The following is an 18,718-nucleotide window of genomic DNA, read 5'->3' as shown; positions in this document are numbered from 1 at the left end:
CTTAGAATCAACTTCTTGTAAATATTTTCCTGCTTCCCAAATTCAAAGATAAAAGACAGGAAAATACAGGGTTGGAAAATGACAACGAAAAGAGGATGACAGAAGAAAGCACAAAAGAGAAGTGGTAGGAGGAGAAGGAGGCAGATAAACATACTGTAGATGTAGTGTTTCCAGCATAATCACAAAATATGTCAGTTGTAGATGAAAATGTATGATAATTAAATGCAGTACCATATTATGACTCATCTAGGACTGTGCAATGAACGAGTGTCTATGCCAGAGCTAGAGGCTACAAAGGAGACATGATCCACCATGCTGTGAAATTTACATGCTTATTTCCATTTTGATTAACATAGGATCAACAGAAAATCAATTATTTCATAGATGAGTCAGGAAATAGTCGAGCCAGTATGTGAGAGAAAGGGGAGTCAGACAGAAACAGAGTAGTACAAATTTAATTTTCTACACAAACGCAATCACACTCATGCAAGCAGAATTTCAAAAGGATGCAAGCATATCAAATCTGACTTCAACCTGTGGCCTATTTATGCCCACAGTACTTTCAATCTGTTGTCAGGATGATGTATCACCATCATCATCTGTCGAGTCGAAGAAATGTATTTATGTAAATTTCGTTTATGGATAGCATCTATCTCTGTAGTAGGACTGAGGCCAAACACATAAATAGCTAAAAGAGCATCATTGTAGCCTTCAGGCTCAGGAGTGCAATACGTATGGGGGAAAAGGGAGGTGTAAATATAGTGTTACAGTTCAGTATCATTATTATTATTATTATTATTATTATTAAACATCTAAAATTTGAATATTGTGTTCGACCAACAAATCACGAATGTAAATATATGGAACCTTTATTTATTTGAAGCAGGTAAATCCTAAGTTTAACGCAGGTAGGTCGTACTGTAAATGACCTCCTTTTCTGCTTCTAGCCACCTAGTTTGCTATCTGTGTGATAATACTTGTTGCCATGGATACAATTAAACATTATATCTACTAAATGCCAGTTTAGTGCACCTTCAGTTTACCTTGCAGTTGGCATATCTGCGATGATGCTTTAAATTGGCTGATTAATAAAAATAATGAGCAGGTTGCTGCAGTGACACATGTGTATTTAGCCAAGCTAATGTCAGCCAGTGTGTCTCTCATGGCTTGTCTGGGGGTACAACGACCTGCATGGCTCCATAATTAATACAGAAGAAAAGCCTTTTTCTGTCACTTTTTCTCTGGCTGTGCAGATCATCCTTCCCCTTGCTGTCAAATAACAGATTGTTACAAGTTCTCTATGTGGAGAAAAAAAAGAAAGCTTTCCTCTTTGAGAGCTGTCCTCTTTGTTTTGTTGGGCAATTATCCAAAGTAAGGCAGAAGATGCATTTAGTCTGAAGGACAGCATGCATAGTAAAAATTAGGATAACTGAGTATAAACACTTGATATTTAGTCCTTTTGAAATAGAAAATTATCATGAATACATAGTGTAATCATTATCCCAAATGTCCCAAACATAGATATGATTTCAAGTCAGATATTTCACTTAATGAAAGCATTGGCATACTATCAACAGCCGTCAAATTGTTGCTGTTTGTAGTTGTATACACCTCACATCCTACACCCTTAACCATTTTGCAGGTGCTTTTACATTGATACACTGAAATCAAATTTTAATTTTCAGACCCCTGATCGATAATAACTGCTGTTACCATCTATTTGAAGATTGTATTGGCTGTCATATGCATCCGGGTATCTCGATTACCCTCGGGTCACATCTCTTGTGGAAAACCACCATCTGGTTCAGGGTCCAAAACGGCATGGTCTCCTGAGTCAGGGTCTGAAAACCTTGGCCATCATGTGTACATGACGGTCACAGCTGCCCTTGATAGAGACTAAGTAGTCCTCCCCTGTTACTCTCCATCACAAGCTCTCTACCTTGTTCTCTCTTATTCGCCACATCACCTCACGGTCTGCAGGTGGTGGAAAAACCTTCCATCCTCCATAGAGTCTCCCTCCTCACATCAAGGACTCAGCTCAGCTGGCAACCCATTTCTGAGCAGCACACCTAGATCTCATAAAACAATTGGAAAACTGTCAGCTACCACCACTGTTTGTACCATAAACGTGACTGAAAAAGATGATGAGAGGAGCAGGGAGGAAAAGCCAGAGAGAGAGAAAGAGAGGGATAAAGCAAATGAAGCAATGGAAGGAAGAGGAGAAACTAAAAAGGGGGGTAAAAATTAGAAGTAGAGCAGAGGGCAGTGTAATGGAGAAAGATGAAAGGGGAAATAGAGAGCAAGAACTAGTGTGAGAAGAGTGAGAGGAGTGAAGGGGAAAGCAGCGAAGATTGAAAGGCATGTATTTGTACCCAGCGAGAGGCAGCATGGGATCATTTCAGAAACACTGAAGTTGGAACAAAGGGAACGGATGTAATTTCCTCTGCCCCCCTCCCCAGGTGTTTATCATGAAAGGACAGGCTCGGCATGCTTGTGTGTGCGTGCGTCATGTGAAGAAGCAAGAGAGCACGTAAGACTGAGAGGCAGTGTGCCTGTGCGAGAGTGTGTCTGTATATAAGATGATCCAATCTTTCCCAAGCCCTGTTATCCTATCATCTCCTGCACACTCCTCTCTACCTTCACCAACCAATATTCTTTCAATCTTCTTGCATGCCAAATACTGTATGTTTGGATTTGACACATAATGTAAGTTTCCTGCTCCTTGGTAACTGAGGATATTTTGTCCATCTTTAACTTCCTATAGACAGAGTTGTCCAGCACCTGGAAGAATATATGTATTATGTCAGATGTACATTCACCTATATCTGTGACAAAGTATGTTCAACATGGCCACACACCAGCAGTTCTGTGGGTGTATCTGTTTAGAAGTTTAGATATTTGTAACAATCACATCTCATTGGTTCACGAATTCTTACAAATAGTCAAAAATCATTTTATCTCCCTATTTTAAGGAGTTGCCATGTGTAAAAAGAAAAAAAAAACAAAACACATCCATATGTGCATTATACATACACATTTCCCACTCCCCTTTGAGAAGTGCTATGAATTTTTTTTAAATTTACTGTCAACAGCAATTTTCACAGCAGCACTGTTTTACGCTGCATCTGTTTTGCATTTATTTGGCAAATATTTAAAACCACTGAAAATGCTCACTACAGGTCTTTTTCACAGCAGACTTGTCATGGTAGTAAAAAAAGCACAGGTTTAAGTATTAAATTTAACAATGGCTCTGTTTTATTCAACTTTCCCAGTGATTCAGTAACCATTGAGACAACATGTACAAAACCAAGACCCTGAAACCAAATCAGCTAAATGATATTCAGCCATCATTAATTTTATTATTTACACTTCTGCTTTTACTATTGTAAAATATCAAAATGTCCACTATGAGAACGCCTACTGGGCACAATATCACTTGAAACAATAAAATGTCTTTTGCAGCAATAGCAACCTGTAAAGTTGCCAATTTTAACCACCTGCAAATTCAGATGGCAAATACAACCAGTAGATATTACATTTCAACAGCCCCTCTACATCATGAGCTGCGTATCAGCACATTACTGTTGGTGCAGGTGTAGAAAAGGGTGGCTTCATTGTGCTCTTGGTCAGTTTGGGATGAAGTTTAAATCACTGATCAATAATCCCTTGTCTCCTTGTTTATTCTGTCTGTCTCTGTACCTCTGTTGTTTCTCTCTGTCTGTTTTAGGGGCCGATGTGATCAACTTTGATGGACAGGGTGTAATCTCATATCGTTTTAAGGTACTGGTTTTTCCACTTTGATATTGTATGTTATTTTGACTAAACCTCCCCATTAAGTCATTCTAGTACATAAAGGTTAGATCATAAAAAAAATTATGAATAGCTATATAATATGATGGGAAATAAATAAATGTGTTGTAGTTTCTGACCAGACAGCTGGGAGACAAGAGACTTTCTTGTAATGTAGTTCTAAAGTTTTTTAAAGTAAAGACAGTATTGTTTTTGTTTTTTCTACATTTCTTTTATTGAAAATTAGTCACCTGGTGTTAACAACCATGTTGTGTTCATGGTATTTGTTTACATTTGTACAGATGAAGAAGATGAAGATCATTAAGGATGTGATTGCACTGAGGTTCAAGACGTCAGAGAGCGAGGGTGTGATTCTCCATGGGGAGGGACAGCAGGGAGACTACATCACCCTGGAGCTTCACAAGGCTAAGCTGCTGCTGCAGATAAACCTAGGTGGGCGTCATTTACTTACAAAGCAATGTGAGGCAAAGGTCTCCTGCCAGGTTTTTGATGTAGATGTCAATCAATTGTTAACATGTTTTATGAAAACAAAACACTCAACACCAACTCCAGCAGTCTTGAAATACTGGATATGAAACATCCAAGTAATATGTCTAAGGCCTAGTTATACCAGGTCCAGCTCTGGTCTGTTAGTTGGACTTAATGGTTACTCAGTCTAATGCATATGGTTGTGTTTACAGCTCATTGACAGGTCTGCAGGATAACCATCACCATCATTTTAGGCTTGACAGTAACCCCGAAATTGTGTTCATGCCATGTCTGGCCAGGAACCCTGTCTCCTAGAAGTGATGCATCTAATCACAGAAACTGCAACAGCAAATTAGTTTTGTAGGAAATGTAATCCCTGGCTGGATTATGTTTAAAGGCAACATATTTTTTGAATCAATGCTAATGCTAAATTTATTAAGAGCAGTGGAGTCCCCAGGATGAGTTTGGGGTGGATAGCATCCGTACAGAGCAGATGACTGTCACACCACAGACTGGGGTTCACATTCAGAGTCTGTGGTTAAATTTAGGCAACAAAAGCACTTTGGTTAGGCAAAGATCATGGTTATGGTTATGATTAAATGTAAATCATGTATATCATATCTATCTATCTATCTATCTATCTATCTATCTATCTATCTATCTATCTATCTATCTATCTATCTATCTATCTATCTGTCTATCTATCTATCTATTTATCTATCTATCTATCTATCTATCTATCTATCTATTTATCTATCTATACACACGCACACATACACACGCACATATACACATGTGTACATTGTCTATGAGCATTTTACAGTTATGTGCAGTATCACTGTATTTGCGACTTGCCAAATATGTAAATTAACAACATATCCTTGTTATGTTAATTATAAACATCATCTGGTTGCAATTATGTTTTGTACAAAATGTATATGCTGTCGCTTAAGGTAACATTATCTTGGAGCAAAGATAAAGTGTCAAAGCACAGCTTTTTATCCTTTACATGGTAAACAACAGCGACAACAATCCATAAGTGTGTGGAGCATCACTCACTGTTGACCAGCTGTGTTGCTGACAGGAATGGTTTAACCTTTTAAGATGTCTTACTGCTGCACAGATGCAACAACTGCGGTGATACATTCCCACACCCAGTCTTAAAACTAATTGAATTCTATTACGGCATAAATACACTTCAGGCTGTTAAAGAAATGACAGGTGTCCTGTTATTGTCAAAATTCTTACCAAATTTACTTATGATTGTATTCTAATGTATGTGAGGATGACTTGATTTGTAAACATGTGAAAAAGCTGTACAAAGACCTGAATCAGTTTGTGCAACGTGCTGTAAAATTGAGTCAACCTGTAATCTTGCATACATTTCACAGCTGTGAATGAGTAAATGTAAATGTATAACACACATTTAGGAAACTCATACAGAGGGTATAGGTATAGTCAGGTTACCTTTTGTGAGGCACTGAAATGATTTCTGACTATTTTGGCAAATACCCGCCAGAGCAGTCATATAAATGTTGGGTTTACTCATGTTGGGTTTACTCATCCTTGTTACCCAGATAATTAAAACCACACTCATTTCAAGTGTTGCTTGACAAAACATACTCAGCTGTTCTTTACATATATTTGACTCAACATTTTAATTAATTATTGGTTTGTCAGTTATGTTACTTAATTTCCAGTGTCCAAAGCGTGTGTTTTTGTAATTGATATTATTATGAATTGTTAATTACAGGCAGTAACCAATATGGCTCTATCCTGGGACATACCTCTGTGACCACTGGCAGCCTCTTGGATGACAATCACTGGCACTCGGTGGTGATAGAGCGCTATCGTCGTAATGTCAACTTCACTTTGGACAGACACACTCAGCATTTCAGGACCAATGGAGAGTTTGATCATCTAGATTTGGACTATGAGGTGAGAAGCAAAGGATCCTGAGTATACCAACAGGAATGTTAAGAACACAGAGAATGGTGACCTTCCCTTGGAAAAAAATAAAAGTTAGCCCAGCCTGAAATGCTAATACCAAACAGGCAGTACATGTACAGATACTGAGATGAGAGGGAAATATGCCATGTATACAACTATACAAAGAATGTTTGCTACATGTCTTCTTTTATAAGACATATCTGTTTGACATCATATTAATAACAAAACTTGTTTTCAGTGCCAAATGATACGCAGTCATGGGTGAGTTCACTCGCGGAAAAATAACTGGGGACCATGGAAGAAGAGAATAGCTAAAGTGTCAGCTGATTTACTCAGATACCTCAGCTTTGCTGAGTGACACTTGTGTGTGACCTAGTGTCAGTACTGCCTGTTACACAGGTCACTGGCTACTGCATAATGAACAAATATATTGATTTTGGTCTAATATGACAAAGTGGGTTAAACTTTCTCACTGCTAAGGACCCTGCCAGTCTAGTAAGGAGAAAAAACGTACACTCAATTTATCAAATTCTGATTTAACTTTAGAGAAGAGTAGGATTATTGTTTGGTGACATAGCACTCTACCCCACCCATATCTGTCCATTCACTTCCACAGTAATTCGCATGTAAAAAAAAACATAAAAGACCTCTAATGCAGCACTTTCTCTCATTCTCTCTCTGTTACTTTCACACGCGCGCACACACACACGTGCACACACAGACAACGAACCCGTCTCTCATGGCCATTGGAAGAAATCCATAAATTTTTTATTGGCTCTGCCTGTCACTTAACCGGTCTTCTCTGTGTGCCTGTGCGCAATGAGAGCTCAAAACACTGCTCTGTTAGATCAACCCTCTCTGACCCCACACACCCACTATACCCCTCCACCGCCACAAGTGGAATCTACCTCTGTGGATTAGATGGGAGACAGTCAATGACAACTAAACAATGATTACTGTGTTTATATTTCATATCATACACCACATGCACTCCTTTAACTTCTACCAGCAAAAAAATGAAAAAACGGTAAGGAGCTTAACCTTGTGGTATCTTCACAGCCCTAATGACAGCAGCAATTTTATTAATTACCCTTAGTCTAAAAGATTAGCAATCCTAAAGTTAGGACTGACACGCCCATTAATTTTCAGAGTTTCTCCTAAATCTACAAGTTAGGAGCTATGTTTAGCGTTAAGTTGCTTTGTGAATACGGTCCTTGTGATAATTCTGGTTTAAGAGCCTTGGATAATGCTGATGTTCAGCACAGAATACTGTTTCTACCAATTTTAGCAATTGCAATCTGAACCCTCCAAAATTGTGGGATTCTCAACATGTTTGTCCAATTATTTTAAAGCTACGACAGACAACCATGCTAAGTGTCTTGACTGGTCCTCCAACTGCATTTTAAACCATAACCTGGTGGTAGCATGGCCTCCTCTGTCTGTACACTACATTGATAACACAAAGGAAATTAGATATTGGTTTCACATTGTGCTATAATGCTAATCCATGGAACTCACATAATTAATGCCAGTCAGTAAGGGAACGCAAAGAGTTCAGCTAATAATACTTAAAAGAGGAAATTGATTTTGGAATGCATAATCGCTATGAAATGTACTTGTGCAGCTGTGTATGGTGAATCTATATATGGGGTCGCTTGTGTTTGTATGTGAGTGTGTTTGCATTGATATGTTTGTGTGTGACCTTTACCATGTATTGCTGATATGGCTGATGTATTCCAGTGTTAAGTAGGATACGGGGAAATGGGGCAGGACAAACCACAGTCCAATTAAACTGAAGCTGCTGAATTAAGGGTTCTTCAGGGAAATCTATAGGGTGAACCAGGAGCTTTCGTGCACGTGTGCATGTGGCTTGCCTGTGGTGAACCCTGAATGGATCCTGGCAGCGTTATTGCCTGACTGAGTCTCTTTACAGACTGTGAAATTGTGGCTAGCTTTTACTCACAGTGTACCACTGTACTCCATCTAGTCCACACACAAACACACGCACACACACACACACATCTTGTGTGTTGTATTGTGTGCACACACAGATACACATCTTTTGTGTGTCTTCTGCTCCCATTTAAGCCAGTAGACTAAATATCTGGGTGCATTTGTGTCTACCCTTGGCAGTAATTACTAAAACTACTGGAGCGTCACCACAGACATATACAAACACACACACACACACACACACATTGAGATAGACAGACACATATCGACTGGTAATTGCACACTACCCTCCATCATCTTGTCTTCCCTAAGACCTCTGCTATGGCTAAAAGAAAAAAAGAACTGTACACATGTGCAACTGAAAAAAAATGAAACTCAGTTTACATTTTCATCAGTTCTGTGTCCTTCACTGCTTCCCACCAGATGCCTGTTTATTAGCCTCCATCTCCTCGCCTCAGCCCTCCTCTGAGCACATCTGTTTCCCACAAACCACTGTCCTCTTTAGTGCTCTCTCTCACTGCGCCAGCAGGCACATATAAATGTATATAATGCACAGTGGGGTCCAATAGTCTGAGATCACTGGTATTTGGTAAATAGCAGTGGCAAGTATTTGGTTTAAAAAAAAAAAAAAGCTGACTGTTGATTTTTCAATATTGTCCTTGATGTAATGCAGAGCAAATACCTTGGGATTTAATTTGGAGTTTACACCAATATTAAATTTTGAATGTATTTAATGAGGAGTGAGTACCTTATCCATACCGCTGTGCATTCATTCACACTAGCCTAAAGGTGGCGCTACAGTATTTGTCATTCGCATGTTCTGATTCCACCAATTAGTTATAAATGTAAATTTGATCTTTCTTAAACTGTACATTTTCTCTTACTTTGTTGTCATCATAACAGTTAATTTGGCTTTAAATGGTAGACCTTCATGAACCCCCAGATCATTCCTCTACACACAAACATTATCCAAACACATCCTCATAACACAGATACTCTTAGCACCACATCTATCAGTGGCATTTTTCCTAATAATCTATTTGATGCTCTTTCTTAGACTGTGTCTTTTATATTGATGATTTGTAATATGATATTAAAATGTCCATAAAAGTGACTGTAATTCCTCTTTGTGTGCGAGCGACTGAACAGTAACGCCAGAATAGTTTTGTTTTTTGTTTTTTTTGTTTGTTTTTTTTTATTTCGTGAAGCTTCTTGCAATTTTCCAGCAGGAGGAAGAAACTATAGGATAATTTAAGTCTTTTTTCGAGGTTCCATCTCTCTTTACCTCCCTTTGCCCTCTGTCTCTCTAGTTGAGCTTTGGGGGGATGCCATACAGTGGGAAGCCAGTTGGAGGAGGGAGGAAGAACTTTAAAGGCTGCATGGAGAGCATCAACTACAATGGAGACAACATTACAGACCTGGCCCGCCGAAAGAAGCTAGACACCTCCAGCTTTGTAAGGGAAATCTGCTGAATACTGAACATGCTCATTATTGTGACACTAACTTCATATCGGACCTGACTGAGGGGGCAAATTATTCACTGCACCAAAAATAGCGTAACAGATTCATAATTAATCAGAAACAACTGACCTATCAGTGGCACCTCTATGTGTTTGCCCCCTGTCTTTGCGCTCCCTCTTGACATCATGACTGCCATTTTATTGCTACCTGCAAAGACAGAATTTGTTTTCAGCCTATCTCAACAGAATAAGGAGTATATTAAATGCCTTGCTTCTCCGCATCAAACAGTGGCACTCTGGATGACTGCTGGATGTACCTTTTAGCACATTAAGTGTTTTGTCATCCTTTAAATTAGTTACTAAGCAGTCTTTCATAGACTGTAAACTCTCAGAGCGCTCACCTTTCTCCATCTAATGTTCCTCCTCAACAGTGGACATCCAGTATATCATCTTCAATCTCTGGTGAACTGACTGAACAAATAGAGACACTAATCAAGTTCATTAAAGCTGCACCTCTAATTCTCTCTGATGACTCACACAGCCACTCTTTTCTAATCAAAACAGATCCGCTCTCAAATTTCCGAAACACACATACACACCCCTGCAGACAGAGGTAATCAGGAATCATCTTTAGTTGGTAAGGCAGCTCAATATTGTGCATTTGCTAATGATTTGATTAAGAGCACATGGTTGGAGAAGCTCAGTGATAATTACTACCTCAATTCCACACTAGTGTTTGTTTTCATCCCGCACACAAACATCAGCCAGGTTACTGTTCAACCCTGGTTTCAAAGACCGGGTGAGTCAGAAAGACACATTTTTGTAATATGTACGAGCAGCATCAGTCTTTGAAACTAGCTTCAGTCAGGAACATCTGAAGGTAAACATGCAGACATTAGATTCAAAGCAACAAAAGCCTGGTGAACAAATACAAGATTTTCTGAAGTGTTAGGACAGTTACATCATTCAGTCAGCTTCACATACACACACTTTCAAGGGATTCACTTTGTTTTTGACTCTTCTCTCTTTGTCTCATTCTCTCTCTCCCTGTTTCTAAATCTGTGTCTTGACAGCGTAACCTGTCCTTCTCCTGTCTGGAGACCCACACCTTCCCAGTTTTTTTCAATGCCACCAGCTTCCTGCAGCTGCCAGGTCGAGCCGGTCACAACATAGTATCTGTGGGTTTCCAGTTTCGTACATGGAACCCTGATGGGCTCCTCCTCTTCAGTAATCTTGATGATGGCACATTGGAGATGTCCCTCGAGGACAGCAAGATTGTAGTTCATATCAATGTGTCGAAGACATCCAGAAACTACCAGGTCGACTTATCATCAGGTGAGTTGTCAACAAATACACCCACACAAAGACATGTCACCAATTTACCTGTGAAGTCGTTTTGTTTAGCATTACAATAACACTACAGTGCAAGACACTTAGGGCCTTATCTTACACCCACTGCAAAGTGGCGCAAAGCAAGTGCCTTTGCTAGTTTCAGACCAACGCAGTTGTGATTCTCACTTCCAGCACCCACATTGTTTAGATAGTGTATTTGCTATTTAAACAATGTGGGCACCCATCAAAGCACCCATGGGTGTGTTGGTCTCAAAATGAAGTGCATTCTTAGTGCATAGCTATCTTGAGAAGGTGGAAAGTGATTGTGCAATCGATCAACAAAAAACTGGTCTTAAGTCAGTGGCAGTATTTCACTGTTATTTTAAGGGTGCATTATCAAGAGAGTAATATTCGCCTACTTAGGTGGGCGCACAACCCATATACACTATGCCTTTTACGCACAAGCAGAGTGTGCCACAGTGTTTCCCATTCATCACTTAGACTAAACTGTCCCACCACATTTTTATAATGAACCAAAAATGTATTTACACTTCTCATAATATAGCATAAAAGATGAATGTGCATTAATTCCCTCAGCCCTTTCTTGCCGCTTGGGGGATTCTGTGTGAAACACTGCACCATTATAATAGCAATTCACCAAAGTGCAAGTGCGGAAGGCTTTTAAATGGAAGGGAAGATGGCACTCTGATTGGTATATTGCATGTTACGCCCAAAACACTCTCATCATTAACTAAGAGATGAAGTACAATGTTTTTTTCCGCCGTTAAAATAGCAAAAGTGATATGGACGTGTCCTAAATGCATTTGCTTTAGACTGTGCTAATAATAATACTCTTGACTCTTAAAATAGAGCCCTTAGATCATCCTTAGATCACAATTCTGATCAACTGTAATCAGTATAACCAATAGAAACCAATAGTAAGTTACATGGAAACAACAATTCAACTATTCATATAATGAAAAAAGAAGAGCGGTGCATCTATTGCTGACTGAAAGGCCGACTTTACTCATCTTGATGAACCTACACTCTATTTCACTCATTACTCTTTGACACCATTTCAAAGTCAGACAGATATACTTTTATATTTTAAAAATTGAAAAATCCTCTGTGATACAGGGTAGTAACATTGATTATATGTATTGGTATTCTGCTTATTGTTTCAAAGTCCTGTCTTTAATTTTAAAGCATTAGCATAGAAACTACATTGTCCCATCAAAATTACTCTGGTCACAGTCTCAGTGTCAAATATTCCTCCTGGTCTCTTATATCTCACCTCTCCACTGTCTCTGTCTTGACATGGTCTTGATTTATCCTATCTTCTGCCTCCTCTGACATGACTGACAGTTAACAAAGTAAACAAATTCCCATTGTAGCTAAGGATGTTTATACGTTAAATTGAAGGCTGTCTAAAGATTTGTAACTAGAGGCTTTGACAGGCTGTTTTTTTATTTGAGAGTTGCACAGAAAGCCAAAAATTTCGAAGTCATTCATCATAAAGGTAAATGAGACCTTGGTTTCAACAAGCCTGCCTTCAATGGCCCTTTTCATTCGATTTTTTTTTTCCCTCCTATCACCACCTCTCCTACCCTCCCCTTCTTTCCTTCCTCGTATTTCTTCCCTCTCCTTCTTTCACTCTGCTTCTCTTTTCCTCTCCTCAGACAAACTCATTTTTTCTGTCCACTGCTGCTTTAATAGGCCATTATGCCCAGGGGTAGGGATTATTACATAGTTACCCTCTAGGCTAATTGGGCTTGAGCCTGAGATTACATCAGTATTACTAGAATACACAGACATACAAACACAGACTCACACACATAAACACGTGCTCCCTCCTTTGATTCACTTATTAGTATCTCTAAGAAAGAAAGCCACATTGGCTTCTGGCTTCAATGACACAGTGGGAGCTCAGCAGACTTGTAATGAAATGCTTAGTCCCTTTTAATGGCAAATATAGTGGGGAGAGACATGCACACACACTAAAGAGGAGGAGGAGAGAGAGAAAAGAGAGGTTCTTACAGTGACTATACAATCCATTTTTGTTTTCCCTGTGGGGATCATTTGTTGATGAAGCTGTTTAGCGACAGCTTATTCAGATATATAATAAGGCATCTGCTGGAAGGTGAAACCATACAAATCTAATCCACCGATCTTTTCATTTGTGACTTTTAACCCTTTTAACTATTCAACCATCTAAGGCTGACATGCAGTACATTTATAGAATACAGTTGTGTGACTTAATTTTCAAGGGAAGAGGACACAAGTGGGGTTATACAATTGAAAACAAAAGGAAAATGAAATGTGTCTTTTGCATTGTCAGAATAGGTCAGGCTTTGCAGATAAATTCCTATAAAGTTCAAATTAAATTTTAAAACAATAGAAATATGCAAGAAAGCCATGATTTCAGCTCACAGCATGAAATCATGGCTTTCTTTACCAGATCGAAACTGAGCCATGTGCACCATGAACCTTCTTTTGTGGCACAGTGGGAAATGAACCACCCGGAAGGGAGGCTTCCCCATGAGGTACACTTTACGTCAACAATGTATCAGGCCTTGATTTTCTTCTGGGCTGTTATCTGCACTAGGAAGAGTCTGAGAGAAACTCTTTAAAAAAAAAAAACATTATTAGCTACAGCCAATCTGATGTCACATGCACCACCCGATGTTTACCGCTTTGGGAGTGTGATGTGAAAACAGGAGAGCAAAATGTTTGAATTTCCCACCTACTTTCAAACAAAACCACACCACCTTATCTAATATAAACTGTATTATCTGAAGATGGGAACATTAATGGAGGAACCTTAAAGAAGAAACATCTTTTTAACCTTCATGAAGTTTATTTTTGTTAGATTCACATCAGATCAACTGATTCTATGTAAAGTCAAGAGGTTGCTAGCACTCCCGTTTCTATGAAGAATGAGCACCCTACTTGCAGCTCAGGTTTGATTCACTGTTTTGTAGAAAATGGCAGAGACATGGAATTAGTGAGAGCCTAATTTAGAGAGAAACATCTAACAAGCCAATGACATCCAGGTAGTTGATTTCCTCACGAGTTGGTGGATCAAACCAAGGCAAAAATGCAAATCAATGTTGGATATTTGACAGGTGGTGAGTAATGAGACTCCAATAGGACGTCTGTGTCACTGTGTTTATGCTCTGGCTGTGTCAGTAATGGCAGACAATTGTCTGCTAATACATTATCTAGTAGAATATATCCAGGCTACTTTCTGCTCTTTAGCAAAATCTTCTTAATGAATGTTGCAGGATTCTTGTGGCTGTGTTAAGTCTTCTGTGTGAGTAGTTGCAGAGAATTTTATGTTTGTGCTGGGGATTATTATAATTCATCTACCTTTTTTACGCATGACTGTAGCCTTCGCCTCCAAATATCGGCTTGTACTTTCCAAAGTGCTTTCTCTGCAAAACCCAAGTGAATCAGCAGGTGCGGTTAAAAAAAATGGGGGGTTGGTGTGGGGCCAGATGAAGCAAGGGAAGTGGTGAATTAAAAAGTTTTATCAGTGGTAGCGTCCAGTCACCTGAATATCTCTTCATAACCTCATTCTCACCACAGTGGGTCCCAGGTCATTAAAGTTAATTTATCTCTCTGACTAGAGACAGAGCAATAGGTAGATCTCACCTGCTACTATGAACACACACACAAAAAACCCTAGCATACACACTTATTCATACAAGAATATGCATACAAAATGTGTGTGTCTATGAATGTGTGGTCCTGTCTGTGTGTGCAAGAGCAAGAATTTGCCCCAACACTATTTGTGTTTCATTCACTTCCTCCTCTCAAGTCGAGAGACAGAGGATGAAACTAAAGGGAAGATGAGGCCTTTGAGAGACCGCTCTAGATTAGACTGTGGATGTCTTTGTAGCAATGTGTGTGTGGGTGTTGTGTGTCCATTAATAGAGGGTACTCAATTGTGATTCCTGCAGGGACTGTGATCTAATTTTCCCATCACTTTCCTTTTACTTACTCATTAACTCTCCATCTCTCTTCTCTTCTCTTCTGTTTTCATCACTCATTTATCAGAATTACACAACATCTCTGTTAAAGTAGAGCTGGAAAGTAAAGTGTTGCCTTAACGACCATACAGCAGGACCAAAGTATGTTCTGATGTGCCCTGATATAAATCAAGCTCCTGTTTTCCACATTACCCACCATGAAATAATCTAAAAAACTGAAGCTAGTATAAAAGGCTCCCTTGGAACCTGATACAGATAGCTGCTGAGTGCTAGTATTTATTTTTGAGTATGTGTGTTAAAGATGCTATCCTCTGAACACCCTCTTGATTAATTATCAAATTATTGGATATGAGCATTGATTCCATGGAAACAATACTCTCGCTGTCTCCTAAGAAATCTAATTTCCTTTGAGTTCTCATGCAACAAAGTGTGTAAATACGTTTTTGTTCTTCTGTTTGGTAGTCAAAGAAGACAAAAGATCCAGTGATAATTAATCTTAATGAATTAAATATATTATAGCATCAAGAAAAGATGAAAATATGGTTTAGCTCTCTTTCTCCTTGCATGCTTTTTGACAGTGACAAGTAACAAAAAGGAAAGGTAATCATAAATACAGTTGATGATTGACCTGAGGCAAATTTAGAAGTGCTTGTTTGAAAATAGAAAGCTTATTGCCCAGTCATATGTATTGCACCGCTGTCACCATTCACACCAGCAGTAAAATAGTACCAACATGTCCAATTTTTCATGTTGTCATTGCTTATTTTTAAATTTCCTTTTAATTCTCATACATATCTTTCACATCATTTGTATATCATTATCAGAAATGTTCCGTGTATATTGATTCTGTTATCCTTCCTTTCTGTAATAGTTTTCTAAAACAGGTATATCATGAAACAGTAATTCTTTCATCCGCTTTGCTTTCTTGCTCTTTATAATTGTTGCACCTAGTAATTCTTTTCAGTATTATGTCTTTGAACCCAAAGTAGAGATATTTTGTTGAAACTATGTGTGTGTGTGTGTGTGTGTGTGTGTTTTGTTTGTGCACATGTTCTTGCATGGGAGCGTTTACACCCATCAACTCAGCTAGAAGTAATAACATCAGTTCCTTTGAGATGCAGAATTACTATCAGTCACACACACAAGGTTACTTGCACAGTCCGAATAGGAAGCATAAGGTATTACAATAATGGAAAGGCCTGAGGCACAGATATGAGGGGGAAAACCACACTACAGCCACCCCCAGTTATAATGTTATATTGTTTCATTCCCCCTGAGTGTGTGTGTGTGTGAGTGTGTGTGTGTGTGTCCCTGTGCCTGTGTGCATTTGCACATGTGTGTGTATTTCTGTCTTTGTGAGGACCAGTATGAGTTAAATTATAGTTATGCTTATGGAATTAGGACATATTAGGTAAGTGAGTGGCTCACAATTTCAAAGGGCTGTTTGAGGACTTGGTGTCAGGGTTTAGGTTAGCGTTAGGGTCAGGCATTTAGTTGTGATGGTTAAGATTATGAAAAGATGCTAGGGAATGCATTTTGTCAGTGAGTGTCCTCACAAGGATAGAAGTACAAATGCTTGTGTGCAAGTGTGTAGGCGAGGCTTAATATGTCGTATTCTCAGGCTTTGTGAGGTTGGCCTTTTGCCACCAGCAAAGATGTGCAAAGCTCTTCAAACTACCTTAGAGGACAGAATATTTAGGAGTGGAGGAGATGGCGGAGGATAAATTTATGAAGGCCAGAGGGCCCCATAAATTCATAGCAGACAAAATTCATTTATACTGTACATACAAGATCAATACAGAATGGAAACAAGAGGAGAGGAGAGGAGAGGAGAGGACAGGAGAGGAGAGAAAAGATGGGGTAAGGAGAGTAGAAAAGAGGAGCAGTGAGTATGAGATAAGAGGTGGGAGGAGAAAGGAAAGCGAGCAGAAAGAGGAGCAGAATGATAATGTTACAGAAATGATATCCACACTCTACAGTCTTACAATGGTTTGTTGCACTGTGTGATATTCTGGATATGTTCTCTAGGGAGATGGAACAAGAAAAAAAATCAGGAACAGCCATGAAGAGGGAAGTCAAGACTGATTATTGATAAATATATCAGACAATGCAGAAGACAATTACTGGTTGTGCCATGAGGTGCTTCCTCTTGCTTTTAAATGAGTTGAAGTTACACGTGCATTTGCTGACCACCCTTAAGTGCCACACAAGCTTAAAAAAATATGCCATCCAATAAAGAAATAAGTCCCAGCATGGGTTTCTGTGCTCACTGTGTGTGTTGTGTTGATGAACACTGCAGCACAGAGCTGTGAAAATTCTAGAGTTTATATCTGTGTCCGTGAAATGAAGGAGGAATTTCTCAGCCACATTTGAAGGAGCCCTCAGCAGCCTCGTTCCACCGCTGTGACGCAGCCAGTCTTCACATGCAGCCTTTGAAGGATGCGGCCCCTGAACTGAGACGCAGCTATTGTCTGGCTGCTTTCTAGTTCAGCTAGCCAACTGACGCTCACGCTAAAGCCATGGACTGCAAAAATGTTGGCATTAGTGATTGCATGGCAGTTTTTTTGCACACTTGGGACATCTGTCCCATCTGAGCAGGCATTTCCAGCAGCTGTTCTAACGTTAGCTACAGTTATCAACACACAAGTCAATCACATCATGTAGATAAGGTTTTACATTTTATCTTCTATAAAACCAGTAAAACCTGAGTCTACTGTGGGGAGATTGAGGTAACCTGTTTCATGTTTATTTGAGAACCTTAGGGGTTATTTACAGTCCTTTAAAGGACAATGTGTCAGACTTTAGATGTCCAACACCTTCAATCTTAGCTAATGTACAAATGATTATTGATTATTAATGTGGTCAACCACTGATGTAAAGAAACTGCATAACATTTGCATCCCTAGCCAATATTAATATTTCTTGACCATGTGTAACGTGATGATATGATCATTGTTTTTTATTACTTTCTAAAACCAGTGTAATCAGTTTCTACCTCTGAGAGTGTGATTAGTATTGTTAGTGATTAGTACCTGTCTTCTATAATAACTCCCACCCTTGTTTTTCATTTGCCATGGGGTCTCATTATTAATTGAGCCAATGGTGTATTTAGTTGTTTATGGAAATAGTCACCATTATGGTTAAATTCCTGTTAAACATATTGTTGTGTGGTTATTTGGCTATTTGCAAGAACAGCAGTTAAAGTCACTGCAAAAATAATTAACTCAATCTGAGCGTTGCTCCACTTGTGTCCTTGTATACTCTTGACATTGACGTGTCCTCCTGAATAATTACAACTTGCTTCATTTTTTAAATCTTATTTTTATTTATGTATTTATTTCAGTTCTCTCGCTCATCCATTGCTCTCAAAATTGTATTTATCTGATGTCTGTAATCCATCCTTGGTCCCCATGGCAAATATAGCTGAAATCAATAGAAATACAATACTTGCACACTTACACATAGAGCGATAAACACAAATACACACAGGCACATACACACACACACACACACACGCACACAAACCTCCTTGAAACCAGCAGGATATAACTTGGTCCTGAATCCGGTGTGTTGGCCTTCTGGGTCTGGCTTTCTAACTCTGTGATACTATTTATTTTGTGTGTGTCCTAACACCCTGTATTATAGATAGATGTGCTTGATGTGCTTGATATTCATGACCCCAGATTTGAAACTGACAGTAACAAATAGCTGTAAATGAACAGAAAATGTATTCAGATCCAATGTATGGCTTTC

The 18,718-nt window shown here is 39.0% G+C and overlaps 1 protein-coding gene across 3 annotated transcripts in view; it reads left to right on the top strand.

The window, feature by feature from the left end:
* Window positions 1-18,718, top strand: part of cntnap2a (contactin associated protein 2a) — a 338,398-nt gene that overhangs the window by 191,777 nt on the left and 127,903 nt on the right. For all 3 annotated transcript variants that reach the window (XM_071485431.1, XM_071485429.1, XM_071485430.1), the window contains 5 exons: window positions 3,728-3,780; window positions 4,092-4,242; window positions 6,032-6,216; window positions 9,492-9,635; window positions 10,715-10,976. In XM_071485431.1, coding sequence (XP_071341532.1) covers window positions 3,728-3,780; window positions 4,092-4,242; window positions 6,032-6,216; window positions 9,492-9,635; window positions 10,715-10,976 — 795 coding nt within the window. The remainder of the gene's footprint in view (window positions 1-3,727; window positions 3,781-4,091; window positions 4,243-6,031; window positions 6,217-9,491; window positions 9,636-10,714; window positions 10,977-18,718) is intronic.

The sequence above is a fragment of the Trachinotus anak genome, unplaced genomic scaffold, assembly GCF_046630095.1.
Source record: "Trachinotus anak isolate AG129_WGS33_773 ecotype Australia unplaced genomic scaffold, CSIRO_AGI_Tana_v1 ptg000009l, whole genome shotgun sequence".
Lineage (NCBI taxonomy): Eukaryota > Metazoa > Chordata > Actinopteri > Carangiformes > Carangidae > Trachinotus > Trachinotus anak.
Note: the sequence above shows the minus strand (reverse complement) of the source record. Positions and strands in the feature narration are given on the sequence as shown.